At 41.7% G+C, this 22,807-nt stretch overlaps 1 protein-coding gene across 1 annotated transcript in view; it reads left to right on the top strand.

Moving 5' to 3' along the window:
* morc3a (MORC family CW-type zinc finger 3a) overlaps positions 1–22,807 on the top strand; it is a 150,441-nt gene that overhangs the window by 13,361 nt on the left and 114,273 nt on the right. Inside the window, exons 2-3 of the mRNA XM_084320456.1 lie at positions 334–406; positions 22,126–22,258. Of these exons, the coding sequence (XP_084176582.1) occupies positions 334–406; positions 22,126–22,258 (206 nt within the window). The remainder of the gene's footprint in view (positions 1–333; positions 407–22,125; positions 22,259–22,807) is intronic.

Consider the following 22,807-nt stretch of genomic DNA (forward strand, 5'->3'; position numbering starts at 1 on the left):
TTTATGAGTATGTGACAGAAGGATAGTGTAACTAGGGCAAAGAAATGTTAGCTAAGCTTTACGTTGCTTCTTGATGCAAGGCAATATATATGGGTAACGTTTTGCTGTCTTGGCGCATTTCACTTTCCTATGCACTCATCAAACAAGGGCAAAAATGTAGGATGTGGTTTAAACTAGGCTGGATGTATGTTATTTGACATCATATCCTGTGTATTTTAAATTGGCTAATGTGATAAGTTTCACTTCTCTGTAAACCTGCTTGTGTTGTAACACTCTGTATCTGCTCCTCCCCCTTGTGTTGTAACACTCTGTATCTGCTCCTCCCCCTGGCAGCTCTGCCCCAAGTACCTTCATACCAACTCCACCAGCCACACCTGGCCTTTCAGCGCCATCGCTGAGCTCGTTGGTGAGTCACCGGACACCGCTTCCAATCCTTTGATCTTACTTGAATGTATAATCTTTTTGATTATTGTTTACTACATGCTTTTATATGTTTGTGTGTTACTGTTTTGCGTATTTGTGCTGCATTGCTGCTGATACCAAACCACAGTGACCATTTCACACGTGTTATTCAAGGTTTTCAGGTGTTTCTATGGTCTTTTGCGGTGACTTTTGACCCCCATTCCTTTTTAAAATAAAAAAAATCTGCTTTATTCACACAATCAAAACACATTTCATGACTGCAATTTCAGAGATAATGATCCAATAACAAACCCTCACAAAACAGTAGCTGTTATAAATAATATATATATATATTTTTTAATACTAATAATATAGAACGATATGAAAAATGTTATCGTGATAACTTTTTTGGCCATATCGCCCAGCCGTACAGGATCTGTGATGATGGGGCAGATCCAGGTACAGTATCTGTGATGATGGGGCAGATCCAGGTACAGGAACTGTGATGATGGGGCAGATCCAGGATCTCATAGCTCATCTACAGCTAGAATGCTATAGGGACGGTAAACCACTGTCTTGCCGCACACCACTGCATACATTTCTTTAAGGTTTTCCTGCACTGTGGGATCTGATCTGAATGCAGCTCAATACTACTATGTGGCATCTACTGCCCCCCCCCACAGCAACCCATTCAAGCACATTCATATAAGTCAATCCCATTCATAACCAAGCTATTATGATAATTGTCCTTTATTGGGTCCTTATGTGCCTCTCTATTCATAAGATAAGATAAGTTATTCCTTTATTGATCCCCTTGGGGAAATAGTATTCGATCACAGACATCTTGGTCGCAAATACAACGGGTGGCTGTAATCAAATAGCAGGTGAATTTCATTAAATGACAGCCATGGCCAATGACCTGTGACATTGCACTATATTGCATGACAAAGCATGTACCGTAATGACAATACTAGGCTTGGGCGGTATGACTTTTTTCATACCGTTATACCTTGATTACCTAATACCCCGGTATACGGTATATGATGGTATGACTTTCATTATCATCAGCGGGGGGGGGGGGGGGGGGGGTGGCAACCCGTGTTACCAAGTAAACAAATCACGGAGATGGCCAGTTCTCCCGCAGCAATCTAGTGCTAACGTTAAGCTCTCAGAATGGTAGCAGTTAGCCCGCAGCAATCTAGTGCTAGCGTTAAGCTCTCAGAATGGTAGCAGTTAGCCCGCAGCAATCTAGTGCTAACGTTAAGCTCTCATAATGGTAGCAGTTAGCCCGCAGCAATCTAGTGCTAACGTTAAGCTCTCAGAATGGTAGCAGTTAGCCCGCAGCAATCTAGTGCTAACGTTAAGCTCTCAGAATGGTAGCAGTTAGCCCGCAGCATCCTACACACAACAACAACAACACACACTCTTGTTACCACAACGCGTTATGGTATTTTCACAGCACTGTCGCAACATTACCGTAAAGCGTGAACACCGTTGTGATCATACACAACACTACAGTTAGCTCTCAGAATAGCCAGTTAGCCCGCAGCACCAGCAACGGTAAGTGTGTCATTTAATTTCACCCACTGAAGCGGGGTTCCCCTCCTCCTCCTCCTCCTCCTCCTGTGTGTAGACAACCAGCTCTGCATGCCTCGCTCTACTAGTGAGGACTGGTCTCGCCCTCTGCTGGCGCGTGTGTGCACTACAACAAAACTCCGTTTAGACGGTATTGATTTTCAATACCGTCTGGATTTCTAAATACCCTGGTATACCGTAATACCGTCATACCGACCAAGCCTAGACAATACTATAAATGCCTGCCTTCTAGCACAAACCACTACATTTTTCAATTGGCTTTACATTTAAAAAGCAGACGTGTAGCAACTAGGGCTGCCGCGGTATTGATGTTTTCCTTACCGCACAAATTAGCAAAATATTTCCTACCGCCGCGTTTTTTTTTTGTAGTCTAGTCTGCATCTAGTCTAAATGTCTATCTTTAGAGGATGACTTTGCAGCATGAATATTGTTTGGGATTCGGCAAGCACGCATTCGTTATTGAAAGTGAAACACTGATTCGAAGTCTCCCCTCTGGTCGTGCGCCGTTCACTCGGTATCGCGGGCAGTGGTGGTAGCGCCCGGCGGTTACCCCCCCCCGACCCTTTCTTCTTCTTCTTCTTCTTCTTCTTCTTCTTCTTCTTCTTCTTCTTCTTCTTCTTCTTCTTCTTCTTCTTCTTCTTCTTCTTCTTCTTCTTCTTCTTCTTCTTCTTCTTCTTCTTCTTCTTCTTCTTCTTCTTCTTCTTCTTCTTCTTCTTCTTCTTCTTCTTCTTCTTCTTCTTCTTCTTCTTCTTCTTCTTCTTCTTCTTCTTCTTCTTCTTCTTCTTCTTCTTCTTCTTCTTCTTCTTTCTTCTTCTTCTTATTATAAAGTTACTATGATTAACAAAGGCATTCGTTTTGTGGCATAGTTACACATTCAATAACATCAGCGTATTTACCGGACCATAGCAAGGCAGAGCGTGCTGAGTTGTGCCCATTCTGCGGTCTGTTAATAAAGTTTTCAATCAGACAAGTTGTGGGTAGATTTGTTTGCTCCTCGAATCAGGGCAAAAGGATATGGACAGTTAGACACTGGACAATGAGTTCAAACATCATGTATTGCATTTATTGAATAATCAGAAAGAATAATTACATGAATTATCGGGTGGTCCATGGATCACGACAGGCTTGTTGACAGCAATGTAGCATAGCAGAGTGGCCAAGGAGCTCTCCTTTCCTCTATTCTAAATGGTCTGATATACTCGTCCGACCTAGGGTGTCTTCGCTGGCTGACCAATCAAGTGTGAGACACCTGTGTCCTTTCCCATATGATCCAGCTCGGACAGGATGCATAGTTATGTAACAGGAAAATGCACAGGCATGCACCCCGCACTGACCAGCCACCTTTCTGGAGATAAGGGGCCCCTTTAACCTTGGCCTAAAAGCCTCTCAATGTAAAAGGAAAACCAACTTATATGATGTACTTTTAACTTAATCAATGTTCCTAATTAGCTAATATATTTATATATGATATAAGCCTAAAGTCTGACGTTAATTTCCGACAAAGTGTATAGAACGAAGGGCTTTTATTATGACATTCGTTGCAGTAAAATCATTATGCCTCGTTTAATACTCCTGAGGAGCGATGGTAGTCCACTCCGGCGGGGAGCTAACGTTATTAGTCTTGTTGTGAGCTTTGATCAATGGCTGACATTCAGGAAGTAAAAAACAAATACGCGCTTGCTGATTGGTGGTAACAGCAGAGGCGGGTGCAAGCGGTGTGACGTAATTGGCAGAATCGACTGTCAATCAAAATTGTTTCATTGCTTTGGTTGAGAGTATTATTATAAAAAACAGCGGTGATGCGGTATTCAGCTAAACTCTGCGGTGGGCGTGATGTAACAGCGATACCGCGGTAATGCGGTAACCGCGGCAGCTCTAGTAGCAACACTGGTCCAAGTAATCGCACAATGTTTTCTGTTGTGCAATGCAGCCACTTTCAAATTTTATATTTTGAAGTCCTTTCCTTTTTTTTTTTTTTATCTTTTCCCCCCCTCCTTTTTCCTCCAATTTTCTCCCATCCCAATGTTAGTCGTTATGCCAATTCCCAATCCCCCACAGTCGGTCTGGGAGAGTGGAGGCTAACACGTGCTTCCTCCGACACACGTCCAGCCAATCAACCGCTTCTTTTCACCTGGCAGCGCGGATTCTCACTGAGAGGGCGTAGCGTGTGGAAGGATCACACTATCCCACTTAGATCCTATCCGCGCTTAGCAGGCACTCCGACCGAACTGTTTTACAACGACCCGGACCCACCCCGCCAGCTTCTCCCACCCTCTAATACAATTGGCAGTATTAGTGTGAACGGCCAGCCAAGCTGGTGACAACCCCGGAGCTGTGAGCTGGATTCGAACAGGCGAATCCAGCCGCTCCGGGGTTGGTGACGAACGCAATCTCCGTTACGCCACCTGACTGCCCTTTTGAAGTCCTTTCCTAACAGACTGTCTTTCTCAAAGATACCATGTCCTCTCTCAGCTGTGGTCTTGGATGATAAGGCAGACCACACTACACTACACTGCTGTAGCCAGCTAGCTGTCACCAAGTCAGCCAGAGTCAGTCTGTCAATAAGACAGCAGAGCCTAGGGCTGCCGCGGTATTGATTTTTTCCTTACCGCACAAATTTGCGAAGCTATTGAAACCGCCGCGGTAACAAAAAAATAATAATTTGAATGATTTTTTTTTTTTTTTAGTAGTCTTATTCTCTATAGCAGGGGTGGGCAATTATTTTTCCCGGGGGGCCGAATGAGCAACTGAAAATATGTTGGAGGGCCGGGCCAAAATTCCAAACTCAATTATGCATAATATACATTTGATTTCTATATAAAAAGCAGTAAATGGCATTGTTTTGACCCCTGGTAAGAGTGTATGTTATTATTTGGCAATTCAAAAATATCATTTATTCAAATAGAATTTATTTCCAAAATGATAAACAAAATGTGAAACATTAATAGCAAAGGGCATGTATGAAAAAGTGCTATACAAATAAAGTTATTATTTTGAGTTTCATATACTATTGAAACAAGGATTTTCTTAGCTTTCTAAAGACATCACATCATCTTATAGCCAAAATAAACAAGACATGTCACTGAACTGTGTAAAGAAAAGTGTCCCAGTAGCCTTTTTTACTTTACATGCCTATATTAAACATTTAATGTTTTCAGAACTGTGCAAAAAAAAAAAAAAAAAAATCAAGTGTCCCATTTCACTTGTTATATTTCCACATTTTAGTGTTCTTCAGCTCTTTTTTTTTCATTCAGTGTGAGAAATCCAGTCTCTGTTGAGCTTTAACAAGTCCATCAAAGTCAGGTTGCATGTCTGAGGTGGAGATGCGAAGCACAGCTGCCAGATGTTCATCAGTGAGAGAGGATCTGTACCTGGACTTGGTAAACGTCATGACTGAGTGTCTGTTCACATATAGGTGGATCCAAAGAGAACCAACATCTTCTGAGCATGTCTCCTCATGTTTAGAAAGTTCTCCTCCTTGAGAGCAGAGTAGAACTCTAGCAGTGATGCTGACTTAAAGTGCTCTTTCAGTAGTGAATCAGACTGCAGGTCAATGAGTTCAAGCTGAACATCAGTTTGTGCACTATCAACACTGCAGGTAAAGGGAGAGGAAACCAGCTGCATTTCATCCTCAACCTTTTTGAAATCTTGAAAACGCCTTGAAAATTCATCATGCAGTGCTCCCAACATGGATGAGTACCTGTGCCGAGTACCTGTGCCGGTGATCAGCTGATGGTTTGACTTCTTTCAGGGTTTTCATGTGTTTGAGATTGTTGCTGCCTAGTTGCCTTGAAATTAATTGCAACTTTGTCATGAAGGCTTTCACATGGCTATGCATTTCATGAGCAAAAATGCCCTTGCCCTGCAGTTGTGTGTTCAGTAGGGATGGGTACCGTTCACATTTGAACCGATACGGTACCGGTACCTGTGAATCGATACCGGTACCCAACGGTACCTTTTTTCTGTACTTTAGTCTCAAAAAATTTAATCTACCGACCTCAGTTGTGAAAAAAGAAATCCAAACTTCAAATAACCACACTTTCAACCGTTTTCGGCTTGCCCCGACTGCTTTGTTGTTGAATCAAGTCAAATCCTAGGTAAGCGTATATTGTGCGTGTGAACGTTGACATGAAAATAAAAAAGTAAAAAAAAAAAAAAAAATTTATATTTTTTTATTATCATGTAATCTTTCGCGGGCCGGTCAGAATCATCGGCCCGCGGGCCGTACAATGCCCAGGTCTGCTCTATAGATATAGCCTGCCTCTAGTCTAAATGTCTATCTTTAGAGGATGACTTTGCAGCATGAATATTGTTTGGGATTCGGCAAGCACGCATTCGTTATTGAAAGTGAAACACAGACAACATAGGCTACTGGACAGTGAACACTGTTTATTGACGCTTGAGTGAGGTACAACGTGAGGCTCACTCGAGGTAGACGGTGGACGGCTCTGTTGAGGAGCTGAGGCGCGCGCCTCTCTCCCCTTCCCGTCGACCAAGAGTGAATACCTGTAGTCCCCAGGGCTCTGTCCCGACCGGTGTCCGGATCCCCCCCGAAAGGATGGGTGAGCCGCGGCCGGGGAAGACCGGGCGAGCCCGACTTAACGAGTACCATAAAACCTGAGCGCAGTGTGGCTCCAGCCCCTCGCGCGCCGCCGCGGTTCCCAACTCCCCTCTCCCTCATGGGGAGAGGCGGGGGGGGGGGTTCGAAGTCTCCCCTCTGGTCGTGCGCCGTTCACTCTGTGTCGCGGGCAGGGGTGGTAGCCCCCGGCGGTTACCCCCCCCCGACCCTTTCTTCTTCTTCTTCTTCTTCTTCTTCTTCTTCTTCTTCTTCTTCTTCTTCTTCTTCTTCTTCTTCTTCTTCTTCTTCTTCTTCTTCTTCTTCTTCTTCTTCTTCTTCTTCTTCTTCTTCTTCTTCTTCTTCTTCTTCTTCTTCTTCTTCTTCTTCTTCTTCTTCTTCTTCTTCTTCTTCTTCTTCTTCTTCTTCTTCTTCTTCTTCTTCTTCTTCTTCTTCTTCTTCTTCTTCTTCTTCAGTATAAGATTTAGAGGTCCTACTATTTGGAATTCAAAACCCTCCATAATAAAAATTTGCTCATCTATTTCATCACTCAAATCCAAGCTTAAATATACATTATTAAATGAATAGTTTCAATCTCATAAAACCATTAATGTCACTTAATGGTCACAAACTGTTTTACAGTTTCATGTTAACACTATGGTCGCCGATGACGAGTTTAGACGTCATTCCTAGCCATGCTCATTCTGCCGAAGACGCCGTAACTCGTCTTTGATATCAATATTTCAAAAATCTGTGATCGAAATCATATTTCCCCTCTGGAGCCCTGAGATACACTGCAAAGCTCCACTCAACTCTCTAGCGGTTCAAGAGCGCCATCTGGTGGCCGATCGGCAGATCGCCAACCGGAAATGACCCTTTGAACCGGAACTGCTCATCCATATGTCGTCCGGGCACTCGCTATCGTTAGAGAGACTCCGTCTTGACACAGTGAACATCGATCGGTGCAAATAACTCGAAAAAAGTAAAAAACAACATGATTTGGACGTATATACTATTATACAACCTGGAAATGGATCGGGCATTTCTCCATCCCATAATAGAAAAAAATCTGTTCCACGCTCATCTGCCAGCGGCGCGAGGAAGCCACGGTGAGTTGCAGCGTTATATTCTAACGTGTTCCATATAAACTGCTATGATGAACATATGACCCACACTGGTTGAATCATCTAACGCTGCCCACGGAATTATAAACGGCCCCCCCGCCCATCCGGTCATCATCAGATGATACGTAGTAACTTCTAGAAGCACATCCAGTTGAAATTTTTTATCTCGCACAGATTCCTACCAAACTGTATTTGATCATCAATATAATGCATTTAGGGCTATAAATCACGTTCTGAAGAAAGCTGCAGAAAACGATAAAAACATACTTATACTTTAGACCGTATTTTAGTATGAATATGTGAATGAAAAAGTATAACATTGATACACCCTGAACAATACATATAGGACCTTGAATGGGCCATGATAATGTCAATTTAGCAATACAATTTAAAAAGTTATAGCCCTGCAAAGAAGGGGAACAAATAGAGATGGCGAGGGATGGTAAATTATGAATTTTAACCATGGCGATCAAAGTGTTAATTTGTTTAGACTAATTATTAACACTTTAATCGCTGATGGCCAGTTTAGACGTCATTCCTAGCAATGCTCATTCTGCCGAAGACGCCGTAACTTGTCTTTGATGTCAATATTTCAAAAATCTGTCATCGAAATCATATTTCCTTTCTGGAGCCCTGAGATGTACTGGTGAGCTCCACTCAACTGTCTAACGGTTCGAGAGCGCCATCTGGTGGCCGATCGGCAGATCGGCCAAGAGGGAGGGGCGCGCCAAACAGGAAGTGCCCATCCATATGTGCTCCGGGCACTCGCGATCGGTAGCCGGACTCCATCTCAACACACTGGATGATCAATCGCAAGCCCTAATTCAATAAACAACGTTATTTGGACGTATATAGTATTATACAACCTGGAAATGGTTCATCAGGATCAACATCCCATAATCGAAAACGGTCTACTCCACGCTGATCGTCCAACGGCGCGAGGAACATACGGTAAGATTCAGCGTTATAACTGCTATGATGAACATATGACCCACTCTGGATGAATCATCTAACGCTGCCCACGGAATTATAAACGATCCCCCGCCCATCCGGTCATCATCAGATCATACGTAGATCATTCTAGAAGTACGTCCAGTTGAAATTTTTCATCTCGCGCCGATCGCTACCAAACTGTATTTCATCATCAATATAATGCATTTAGGGCTATAAATCACGTACTGAAGAAAGCTGCAGAAAACGATAAAAACATACTTATACTTTAGACCATATTTTAGTATGAATATGTGAATGAAAAAGTTTAACGTTGCTACACCCTGAACAATACATATAGGACATTGAATGGGCCATAATAATGGCAATGTAGCAATAGAATTTAAAAGGTTATAGCCCTGCAAAGAAGGGGAACTTCTCCATAGACAAATAGAGCTGGCGAGGGATGGTAAATTATGAATTTAACCCATGGCGATCAAAGTGTTAATGTTGTTGTTTTTGTTATTATTTTTATTATTACTTTGATTATTATTGTTATCATTATTATTATCTTATTATTATCTTAATATTATGAAAATTGTTTTATGAACTTATTTCACTTTACTTTAGTTTAAAAAAAAAAAAAAAAAAAAGTATCCAATGATTTAATGAGTTGAGGCCCCGTATAGGCCCATCTGGGTCTCTTGCCTCTACTCAGCACCTTTATATACTTTCTGTCATGGTCAATGTTTTTACTGTTTTGCTGAAATGGTGCGAAATAATAGACGCTAATAATAATAGATAATAGACGGAGCCAACTTGCTAACGTTAACTTGGGCAACTGCGCTCAACACACACACACACACACACACACACACACACACACACACACACACACACACACACACACACACACACACACACACACACACACACACACACACACACACACACACACACACAACACACACACACACAATATAGCATATCTACTGCTCCAGAACCAGAACTTACCTGTCCTCGCTAACCGTGACCACTCCGTCTTCTTTCGGGATCAAAACGGCAGCATTTACGGCATCCGAATGCCCTTCGATTGGGTTGTTGTTGGGATGTTTTTAGCAGATTCAAAGCGAAAACTTTCCGTAGCAGCAAAACAAGTTCTGGGGTTCGATCAGTCAATGTTAACTGCGCAACTGCGAGTGGAAACTTTTGAACACATGGCGTGAAGAAAATAGGCTATACACAACTGTAACTGAGGGGTTACAAAACCCTGACTGTATTAAAGATTGTGATAGATTAAACCACTGCTAGTTATGTACTTTAATTACTGGCCAAACAGTACATCAAATATAGATGGTGAACACCCACAAGAACACGGCATTGACACAGAAATACTATTGGAGGGTAATTTATTATTATTAGGCAACGTTAGGTTACAGAATGAGAATTAGGGTCGCGCTTGTATGGCGAAGAATATACGTAAAGTCAGTCAAGAGCATAAGTCACTGGTGTATCGGACCTGGAGTTGCACTTATGTTTCATTATATCCATAGCAAATATACTTATCCTTTAAGAGTACCATATTGCTGTTAAAGTGGATCCTAATGTCACATTTTGTATTTGTCTTGTTTTATTTTGTATGTATTTATTTACTTTTGTACTGTCTTTTTTATTTTTCTGGGTGGGGCGGGAGGGAGGGATATTCAGTAAGGAAACAACAAAGGACATGACATCTGTATGCAGGATATGTAATCTTTGAATAAAAAACTTTGTTTATAAAAAAAAAAGAGCATAAGTCACTAAGAATAGCAGGAATCCTATGATGGGTCTAAGCTGACGCCACCTGTTGTATAGTAGCAATTATATAGGGCAACACCGGTACCAACTGGAGACAATGGGTTCCCTCCGGGGTGTAAGGCCTGGAGGGTAGAGGAATGTTCGGGTACTCCTTCTGAGTCAACGAGGAATAAAGAGACTCCAGGTACAGGAGTCGGTGCTTGTACTCCCTTGAGCAGCAGACAAAAGCAATAGTTGTAATCCAAGATGCTCGACAGCATTGACGACAGCTAGCCAGCCCCGTCCACGAGGCAGGCCCGAGTGGTAATCCTCACGAGGTTAAATCCCAAACGATAGTGGAAATCAACGGTGCTCTTCTCCGGTAGTCACGTCCCAAATCAATATAATCCAACCAGGAATGGTTCTGCAATCGCCGGCGCCGATTCTCCTGTGTACATGTCCAACGGTTCTCGCCTAGGACTCCTCGGGTGTGGGCGACGTATTTAGGCCACACAGCCTGGATAAGTGCACTAGCTAAAGACACGACGAACCGATGGGTAATGCTACACACGGAAGAACTGTGGCCGCACGATATACAATAAATGATCGACTATTGACTTCACATTAGATTAAGTCGAACTCAACGTTACTTCATTAAACTCTGACACTTTAACATTCTATTCGCACGCGGTTCTCAATGCTCTATTTAGACGCAAGGTTGCTCACTTCACTGCACGTTGACTCGTGGTGAAGGTGGGTAAGGTACTGAATGAACTACTGCTGTTTACACCTGCACCGTATTTATACTTAAGTGAATATCTAGTCCCAACCTCAGTCCTTGTCTCGTATTACTACGCGGACTCTGGGCATGTTCTGACATGCCTGCAGTTGTCTTTGAACTTGCCGTTGGGGGCTTGCGCGTTGGCGCCTGGGGGCGCTGTCCAATAGGAGAGCGAATATTACTCTGGTCTGTACGCAGGTAAAGGGATATTCCGTGTATATATATAAATAATATACAAAGTATATCAAACGATACATATATATATTCAGTTTAATCTGGCCCTTCACAACAACAACTATAATAATTATTATTATTATAAAAAAATATATATATTAAAAACAGTTGGTGATGCGGTAATCAGCTTGACTCTGCGGTGGGCGTGACGTGATGGCGATACCGCGATAATGTGGTAACCGCGGCAGCCCTATCCCTGTCTCCCTCTCCCTGTCTCACTCTTTCACTCTCACTATCCATATCTCTCTAGTTTGTCTCTAGTCTTTCTCACTCTATGCCTCTCTCCCTGTATCCCTCTCTCCCTGTCTCACTCTATGCCTGTCTCCCTCTCTACCTGTCTCACTCTATGCATGTCTCACTCTATCCCTGTCTCACTCTATCCCTGTCTCACTCTCCCTGTCTCACTCCCCCTGTCTCACACTATGCCTGTCTCACTATATCCCTGTCTCACTCTATGCCTGTCTCACTCTATGCCTGTCTCACTCTATCCCTCTCTCCCTGTCTCCCTGTCTCACTCTCTCCCTGTCTCCCTCTATCCATCTCCAGTCCTATCATCCATTTTCTCTACTTCCTCATTTTGTCTCCTGAAAAGTAGCTGCATGTTTGAAAGAGGAACCTGGGGTTATTTTGGTTGTAATGCTTAAAATGAGAATTAGATGGCAGGCCGAGTCTGTCTAAAGTGAACTTGATTGATCCATGTTGGGAGACTACACAATTCTTTGTGTGTGATATCTAGTTATTATGTTGAGTCAAAATACGTTTGTTGGCCAGCCGTCTGGTGGTCATCGGTGTTTGTAATCTTACATTTAAATTAAATGTTTGCTCATGCATATCTTTGGACACCTCTAGCTGATAAACCAATCAGGATACAGAAACGGGAATCGGGACCCCAACATTGTCAACAAGTTAACAACGGAGAATGGATCTGACTGGAACGCTAGCTGGATTATACATTGCAACATGAGACAGTAAATACTATTGTAATAAAACGTTCAAAACTATGTTCAATTTGTGTATGGTTTTGTTACTATAAGATTGTATTTCGCACTGTATTAAGCCATACCGACCGACGTCACAGATGAGCTTTAGATGGTTAACGTGATATTAACGTTAGAGATCTATCCGACCTAAATACTATTGTAATAAAACGTTCAAAACTATGTTCAACTTGTGTTTTGTTTCTTACTATAAGATTGTATTTCTTACTGTATTAAGCCATACCGACGTCAGGTGAGCTTTCTAGCCATTAGATGGCGCACTGTATTAAGCCATACCGACGTGATGGATAACGTGATATTAACGTTAGATCTAACCGACCACAATTTGATTCGAAATGTATTACATACCTCACTTTGTTGGTCTCTCACGAAAGTCTTTCTCTGGTCTGCATCCCCTTAACAATTGTGTGTATTGAGCCGTACTGTATTGTACCCATTCTGAAATCTGTTAACAGTTTTCAATCAATGTCAGACGTCCTCTCTATAAAAAAACGATTGAATTGCTCAGAATTTAAAATTATGTCCCCAATAGGACATAATAATATTAATATTATTCCCCAGTATGACACAATAAACACAGAAGGTCAGATCTAGCCTGGAATAGAGAACAGAATGTTGATTTTTTGATCAAGTTTCTTTATTGGTTGTCATACAGAAGTACAGAATACTTTCATATAAAATGCTTCTTTCTGTTTTGCTCCAGAGATTGTGCTAGATAAAAATAGATAAGTATAAAATAGAAGTCAAGTACTGGGCGGCTACGTGGTGTAGTGGGCAAGGCGCTCGCCACGAAATGCTGGAGACGCTGGGCTCGTCAGTTCGAGCCCAGCGCTCCACATTTGCTTTCAGTTTAGCTGGTCGTCCGTACTAATACACATTGGCCGTATTAGGGGGTGGGAAACTGATGGGTGGGGATCAGGCGTTGTGGACAGCGACTCCTACAGGTCGGTTGGTGCGCCTGCGCAGTAGAATCAGGAAGTGTCGGGGGCAGCGTGAGCCTCCCACGCGTTACTCCTCGCCACTGAGAGATCGAGCTGCGCAGGTGAAAAGATGCGACTGCTGTTACCTCAAGTACCGGAGGGGACTTGTGCTATGTATGACTTAGTCCATATTGCAGCCGGCTTGTGGGAGGCAAGAAACAGCGTCCGTGACAGGGGAGGGTTGAATTGGATGATACGAAAATTGGGATGGGAGAAAATATAGAAAATGGGAGAAAAAGTAAATACAAAAAAAAGTCAAGTACGTAGACAAGTGTTCAATATATACATCAAATGTCAAGTTAGACCGCGCTCTCAAGATTCTACACTGGGTGCTGAAATCCCATTAAGTATTATATAAAAAAGAAGCAGTGAAGCTAGACCAGCACTCTCAGGTTCAAGTATTTAATGGCAGCCTGAAACAAACGGAATTACATATTCCTTCGTCAGTGTTATAGCTTGCTAGGAATATGTAATTCCGAAACATGTTTGTTTCAGGCTGCCATTAAATACTTGAACCTGAGAGTGCTGGTCTAGCTTCACTGCTTCTTTTTTATTCAATATATATAATACATACAATCAGGGCTGTACGTTAACTTTTTTTGCATATAGCACTGGTGCTACAGAGGTTGATAGTTTTGTAGCACAGGCCAAAATCTTGTAGCACAAGTATAAAACGTGTTATATTTGTAACAGTCACAAATGTGCCTATTGTATTTGTGTTATTTAGTTGCAGTGCCATGTTTGGCTGTCATTTAGTATATCGCCATGTGTTATTATTACTATGATACTCTCATATGCTATTTTCAATTAATATCATAAACAACATAAGGAATATTAGCATAATTTTGAGTGGACTGAAGGAATGAGTCAGCGTTAATAGTTTTAAATGCAAATAATTTATTGAAACATAGAAGTGGGGTCGGTTGGGACACACACACACACACAATGGGGGACCCTGATGTAAACAAGACAAACGTCTTTCTCTGGTCTGCATCCCCTTAACAATTGTGTGTATTGAGCCGTACTGTACTGTACCCATTCTGCAATCTGTTAAATAAAGTTTTCATTCATTCATTCACACACACTGTTTCAACTCACCACCCCTGCATCATATTGTAGTCTAGTCTGTCTTCAAACTTCCACTCCTTTCGAAACTTGTTTATATTTGAATATCATCATTATCTGTCCATCCTCAGTTTACTATAATATACTCCTGTCCTGAGTCCTGACTAGTGACTTCATCGTCTTTCCAAACGCACGCACGCACACACACACAGGGAAGGGGAGAGAGTGCCCCCCCATTTCCCTTTCCCCAGTCCACACTGTGTCTGCTGGCTCTGCGCCTCTGCCTCTGATCAGGATTAGCTTGTTAGCTTGCTAACGTTGTAGTGATTGTAATGGTACATAAACGTTAATTTTGGGCGATGTGCGCATAAAGGAATGGCGACGGTGCAAAGCATGTAGATGCATTTGACCCGTTGCGAGAAGAAAAAAAACACCACGGACTTATTTCGGGACGTGTAGGCGCACTGCTGTGTTAACGCAGCAGTGCGCACCAACCGACCAATGCGCTGCTCTGCTTGCAGAAGCACGGATAGGGCGGATATGACTTGTCGAGTTGTCACAAGAGTTTTTTCAAAATAAGAGTATCATATGCACCTGAACGTTGCTAGCTTTCGGAGCCTAGCTGGAGCTGCGCGTGGGAAGAAATGAGAACCGCTACAGGATTTTCAAAATAAGAGTATCTATATGAACCGAATCCCTATCGCACCAGTGCTATTGAAGTAAATCCATCCATCGCACAGACCGCTGTTGCTGTAGCACGTGCAATATATATGTCGCACTGTACAGTCCTGACAATGTACAATGCAGAGTAGAAAAGTAACTGAGTTACAATATACTATACAGTACAATGCAGAAATGGGATGAGGTACAATTTAGGTACAATTTACAGTAAGGTGTAATGAGGTATGGGTTGTAGTGCAAATTCTTTGCCAATAAATATAAAGTGTGTTTAGGTGTTCTAAAGTGGGTGCTGCAGTGAGTTGTTTGTTTAAAGTGAGTGTGTGCGTGTGGATGTGTGTGCTGTGAGTGCATTTGATGGTTGTTACATAGTGTTATTGTCATTTGTATGTGTGTAATGTGTAACTAGTACAGTGGAGGGGTGTCCAGTCCAGGGCCCAGAGAGTAGAGAGCTGTGTGAGTCGTCCCCGGACAGCTTATGTGAGAGGATGACCATCCTTGTTCAAAAGTTGAGCTCTTGCAGATTAGCCTGGCCCCACTTCTATCCAGAACAATATATATAAGGGGACTGCACATTGTTTATTCACTGTGCTGTTTACCATGGCCTCTCATTCAATCATGTTATTCATTGTTTTGGGAAATACAGGTCCTGCAGTTGCCACTCTGATAATGGTTCTTGATATAGAGCAGGGCCAGTCACCTCAAGAGCTCAATCTTTGAGCTTGCATGATTACTATATAACCCTCAGGCTAGGGTTAGATTAGGCCTAGAATATATCTGTCGTGTGGTCCAGGGTTGAGCATCTGGGGAAACAGAAAAACAATCAATACATTTTGGAACATTGTTACTACAATAGATAACGTTATTCATCATATTAACAGATTGCAGAATGGGTACAGTACAGCTCAATACACACAATGTTTAAGGGGATGCAGACCAGAGAAAGACTTTCATCTTGTTTACATCAGGGTCCCCCATTTTCAATTCATCATAACATATTACATACATGACATACAGATAGACAGTAAACAACAGCACAGGGACCATCCAATATCAAACTATTGTTAAGGGGATGCAGACCAGAGAAAGACGTTTGTCTTGTTTACATCAGGGCCCCCCATTTGTAATTCATAGTGACAACAGCATCTAAAACAATATATTTATATGTATATTTATATATTGGAAGAGTATATTTATGAGACAGTATATTTTGTACATATGTAACGGTTGTGACAACGTCACAGGCAACAACACAGACCGCTATACCATAGTGTAACACACAGCAGGAATGTGAAACAAGTTACTATTATTAGTATTGGGTTAGAGTTGTTTGATTTACACTAACGTAATGTTAGATTGCTATCTGAGAGTTAAAATGCTAACGTAACGTTAGTCTATGTGAGGCTTGAGCTGGCTACAACATTTTCCAATGTGTAATCGGAAGTCAAAACGGACTGCATATAAACTGCTGATGACTCATAACTTCCTATCACGTTTGAATAATGCTGTAAAGTTAAGTAAAAATGCATTTCAATAGTAATGTATATGAATTGAGAGCTTACCGATGCAGAGCTAAATCCAGTGTTGTCAACAGACGAGTCGCAATTTTACTTCCTAGTTTCCGGAGCTTGAGGAATGTCATTGGGAGAAATCAAGTCACCTGACATTGTAACGCGTTTTGATTGGTTCCGCAGCAACGCCCCTTTTCACAAACGTAGGTCGTTTTAATTTTCATAAAGATATGACTCAAAAACCGTTGCCAACAAACGGAAATGTGTTATTATAGTATATTATGTAGTTCATATTACAATAACATATACTCTCTAAAACCAGATCAATCATTTCATTAACGGAAGCCTCTAGCAACCTTCGGCCCACCGTCTAAATGTTTCCATCCATCTTTTGGTTTTAATGCTTAAAAGGAGAATGTTTCCATCTATCTTTTGGTTTTAATGCTTAAAAGGAGAATGTTTCCATCTATCTTTTGGTTTTAATGCTTAAAAAAAGGAGAATGTTTCCATCTATCTTTTGGTTTTAATGCTTAAAAGGAGAATGTTTCCATCTATCTTTTGGTTTTAATTAGTGCTGTCAATAGATTTTTTTTTTTTTTACTAATTAATCTCACAAATTTCTGTAATTAATCTAGATAAAAAAATTGCATTTTTCTACTTAACACTTCCAGTGTCAACAGCATAGAGCGCTGATGGCCCTTCAGCGCCAGTGCTTTATCCAATGTAGGATTAGGATTTATTTGCGAGTGCTTAAAATTAGGGATACCGAGCGTTTTTGGTTTTATATATATATTTTTTTTTAATATATCATATTTTTTTTAAAAATATATATATTATATAATTATACTTGTAGTTGTATTATCTGCGAGACATCGCCACCACGCAACAAGTCAAAATGCTCGCTATCTGCAAACAGCTCCACTGTCTGTGTGTATACTCTGCTTTGGTCAAATCACATTCAGCATGCCCTCAGCTAGCCCCTTTCGTGACTGCGATGCAAGCCAGGGGCTCGAATACGCATCGAATCAATGTTATAAGACATTGATATCAGGAGCTATCTGTAGCTACTGCTAGCCGGCTAGATAACGTTAAGACAACGCCTCAGTGAACTATTTAGTTTACTGGGTCATTTAGTTTAAACAGTGAGCTAACGTGAGCTAACGTTAGCTACCTAGCTAACGGAGGTATCATGCACTCGACTATTGCTGGAGCATTTGTTGATATCAGGAGCTATCAGTAGCTAGCCAGCTAGATAACGTTAGACTGCCTCATGTATTAAGCTAAAAGTGAATAGTTGACTGGGTCATTTTGTTTAAACAGTAACGTTAGCTAGGTAGCTAACGTTAGCTCACAGAGGTCGCATGCACTAGAGCAGACTATTGCCAGAGCCTCTGTTGACATGAGTCTGGGAGGGGGATGAGGAGGAGGGGCAGTGCGCTGCAGCAGCAGCTGTGTGCCTGAGAGAGAAGTTAGCGAGTGAGAACTCCGCTAAGAATTGGATCATGTTTTTCGATCGGTTTTCACGATCGGCGAAAATAAAGCATTATCGGAATTCACCGATCTCATATTTATACTGAATATCGGCCAATACCGATCGCTGGCCAATCGATCGGGGCATCCCTACTTAAAATATATTAAATATAATAGCAATAGATCTAAATGACACGGTGATCGTCAGTGAGTTGCTTCCAGTCAACATGCACGAAACGGATACGTTTTTCATACATACATTTCCGTTTTATACCGTGATGAATATGAATATATTTCTAGAGCGTTCTGTCTCATCTCAATAAACTCCAGCAAATCGATCTTCAATGTATTTTGTTAGAAATCGTGCCATTTGTCGCTTGATTTATGAATAGTTTTCAAATAAACGCTAGATTATCGTTATGTGTCATCATGGGCGAACAGAAGCGGGGTCTGAAAAATCGCTTCTCCGTACTTTGGTCGGCGCGAACCTCACACACACACACACACACGCTCCGATGGCGGTGAAAGGAACATCGGATTAACCCAAGATTCGTAACATAAAGTCCTTACCTCACATCTGATGAAGTGCAAAAAGATTAATCCAATTCCTGATCGCCATTCCAAATATTGATCGCGTTTATTGATACGTTATATGTCCATAACACATAATCCACGCTGCTCCGAGTGTCCCCAGTCAATGTGTTATAACGATACTGCATGCCCGAGAAGGAAAACCTGGACCGGACTTCTTAGATTGATGCACAGCCCCAGCCAGAGGGATTCCAATGATGTGCAATACCATCCGGGAGACGTTAGGCGGCGGTATTTGCCCTTTGCAAGCTCAGACCGATTCCCAATGATAACGTCAGGCTGGATGGATGAAAAATGAATGGATATAGCGAATAAAAGAAATATTGATTAAAACCCGGGATTTCTCGGGTTTGGCGCCCAGAGCTTGGCGAGTTAACCCGACTTATCTCGGGTTTGGCCTCCAAAGGGTTTAAGACCGAAGCTTGTAACAGATATTTACTTCAGTAAAATCATGGAATTAATGTCAAATCAACACAAATAAAGTATATTTAGATTCAAAGACTATTTTAATAGCTTTCTTTGAATACAGTTTATCTCCTGTGAAATACAAATGTTCAACAAAACCATCAACATTGACTCAGCTAGACCTCTTTCTTACGACCCAGGCCTATGTTAAAGTGCAGATTGGCTTTGAGGACGATAATGTCTTGTATGAACTACCAGTAATATACAGTGCATCCGGAAAATATTCATACCCCTTCACTTTTTCCACATTTTGTTATGTTACAGCCTTATTCCAAAATGGATTAAATAAATTATTTTCCTCAAACTTCTACACACAATACCCCATAATGACAAAATGAAAAAAGGTGCCAAAAAAGTGCATTTTTGGCAATTTTCGGCCGAAAACTTTCGGTGGCCGAAATTTCGGTGCATCCCTATTAAAAATAAAAAGATTTAATATCACATGTACATAAGTATTCACACCCTTTGCTATGACAATTTTTTTTGCTCAACTCCATCCTGTTTCCTCTGATCATCCTTGAGATGTTTCTACAACGTGATTGGAGACCACCTGTGGTAAATTCAATTGATTGGGCATGATTTGTAAAGGCACACAACCCGTCTATATAAGGTTGCACAGTTGACAGTGCATGTCCGAGCACAAACAAAGCCATGAAGTCCAAGGAATTGTCTCTAGACCGCCGAGACAGGATTGTATCGAGGCACAGATCTGGGGAAGGGTAAAAAAAATGGCTGCAGCATTCAGGGACGCGGGAACTAGGGGTGCGGCAGGGGCTGCAGCACCCCCTGCTGGCGGGGAGTGTAACTGCAACTGCAAGGTTGTTTTGGATTTTATTCCAAATTTGTAACCGAGGCTACTCATGTCACAATAGCGGACACATTTTTTAATATAGCGTGTATGGGAAAGAAACGGCAATCGATAATCTATCTTGGGCCTATAACTAGCGTTTTTGGAATTACAGCAGAAAAGATTAAAAACATACTTATATTCTAGAAGGTATTAACACAACAATGTATGAATGAAAAAGTATAACGTTCCCACATCCTGAACGATAGATAATCGATGTTGAATGGGCCATAGTAATGTCAATATAGCAATACAATTTTAAAAGTTATAGCCCTGCAAAGAAGGTAAACATCTCCATAGGCTTTTAACGGTGACAGAGAGGGGTATGAGATGGGCACAATGCCCGGCGGTCAATGTGTTAAGGTACATTTTGAACAGACAAAAGATTTGTGATTAATGACCGTTAACTATGGACAATCAAGTGATTAATCATGATTCAATATTTTAATCGATTGACAGCCCTAGTTGTAAAAAATCTAAATAATCTCCGCCCTAAAACACTATGACATACTACTGATATACTATCAGTGATCATTAGGGCTGACCTTCGAAGCTTTTTTTGGCAATCGAAGCTTCGGGGCCGAGCTTTGATTTTAATTCGAAGCTTCGAATTTTTTTTTTTTTTTTTTTATATCTTATGTTGTGGGACTTGTACAGCACTTTCATAAACGTTGTTGTTTTTAAATGTGCTCTATAAATAAAGTGGGTTGGATTAATTAATTAAGTAGCCCCTTTCGTGACTGAGCCAACAAGGTTTCACTCGGCTGTGTGATTTAATTCAAGGTGGATCGCTGTTGTCGTTTGAACAACTTCAGATTTCATGGGAACTACCAATCCCCCAAATCAAGAATGTTTAAGATGAATGAAGTAAGATTTTGATTATTTGAAATATGGCCTGTGTAGACTAAACTATGCACAGAATTATGTCAGTCTACAAGGTCCGGATTCTACATGGTCCGGCAATGTAGACCTTGTAGACTCCACTACAGACCAATTATCAGTGAATGTTCATGCATTTTTAAGAAGGGCAACTTCCACAAAAAAACAAAGAACTCACCAAAACATCTCAGTAGCACCTTATCTAAATTTTATTTCCTATTTTGTTTATTCATCCCAGTATCTTTCTTTCTTATGTGTGGAATTCTACAAGGCATGTAGGTGTATATGTATTTGAGGATGATATCCTTCAAACAGGCAATAGTGATGATATAATTTGGGCAGTGCTGAGCTGGGTTAATTTCCTCCAGTGTATTTGTCCCCCGGCCCCACCCAATGGCCCCATGCGCGCGCGGCACACACACACACACACACACACACACACACACACACACACACACACACACACACACACACACACACACACACACACACACACACACACACACACACACACACACACACACACACACACACACACACACACACACACACACACACACACACACACACACACACACACACACACACACACACACACACACACACACACACACACACACACACACACACACACACACACACACACACACACACACACACACATTTACATTTAGTCATTTAGCTGACGCTTTTATCCAAAGCGACTTACAAGTTCTGTACCACAAGACAGCAAGAAGGGTACAACTCTATCAGCTGAGTAACAATGTTTATCAAAGTGTTGCGTGTTACATTGTAGGTTAGTTTATTAGGAAAGTGCATGACAGTAAGGTTAGTCACGGTTAGATTTTTTTTTCTTTTTTTTTTCTTTTTTTTTTTATCATTTCAGATAATGGTTGAAGAAGTGAGTCTTTAGTCGACGGCGAAAGATTGGACGGGATTCGGCTGTCCTAACTGGGATGGGTAGTTCTCACACACACACACACACACACACACACACACACACACACACACGCACACACACACAAATCGAAGTAATTTTTTTTTTTTTTTTTTTTTTAACTTCGATTTTTTTTTTATGTTCGAAGCTTGTGCCATCGAACGAAGCTTCGAAGCTTCGAAGTATTTAAGACAGCCCTAGTGATCATGATGATTACCGTATTGATTTCTTCCATATCGCTCAGCCCTACCTCCCACTAACACTGCTGCATCATATGTTTTGACCTCTAACTGATGTCTTTCCCAGATAATGCCTATGACCCAGATGTCCAGGCCACACAGTTCTGGATTGATAAGACCATGATCAAAGGGCAGGAGTGCCTCAGCTTCATGGATAATGGAAACGGGCTGAACTCTGATAAGATGCTGAAGATGCTCAGGTATGGACGCCTCTTTCTCACGTATTGCACATTGTTTACACATTTTGTTTTAGTCTGCTGTGTGTGTTGGAGTTGAATGGGAGGGAATGGGGCCACACCTCAGGCTCTAGAGAGGTCTAGAATGGGACCACACCTCAAGCTCTAGAGTGGTCTAGAATGGGACCACACCTCAAGCTCTAGAGAGGTCTAGAATGGGACCACACCTCAGGCTCTAGAGAGGTCTAGAATGGGACCACACCTCAGGCTCTGCCAAGAGAGGTCTAGAATGGGACCACACCTCAGGCTCTGCCAAGATAGGTCTAGAATGGGACCACACCTCAGGCTCTGCCAAGATGGGTCTAGAATGGGACCACACCTCAGGCTCTGCCAAGAGGGGTCTAGACAGAGGACCTAAGCAGTAGTACCGCACTTGAGAAACATGTCAATAATTTTTTAATGTTCAAGCTTCTTCACGGTAGGTCTGGGGAACATCAATACAATAGTTGGAGGTGCCATTTCAAACTTGCAGCAAATCGAATCGAATCAAATCAAATTTATTTGTAAGGCCCG

Source organism: Notolepis coatsorum, assembly GCF_963971535.1.
Source record: "Notolepis coatsorum genome assembly, chromosome: 8".
NCBI lineage: Eukaryota > Metazoa > Chordata > Actinopteri > Aulopiformes > Paralepididae > Notolepis > Notolepis coatsorum.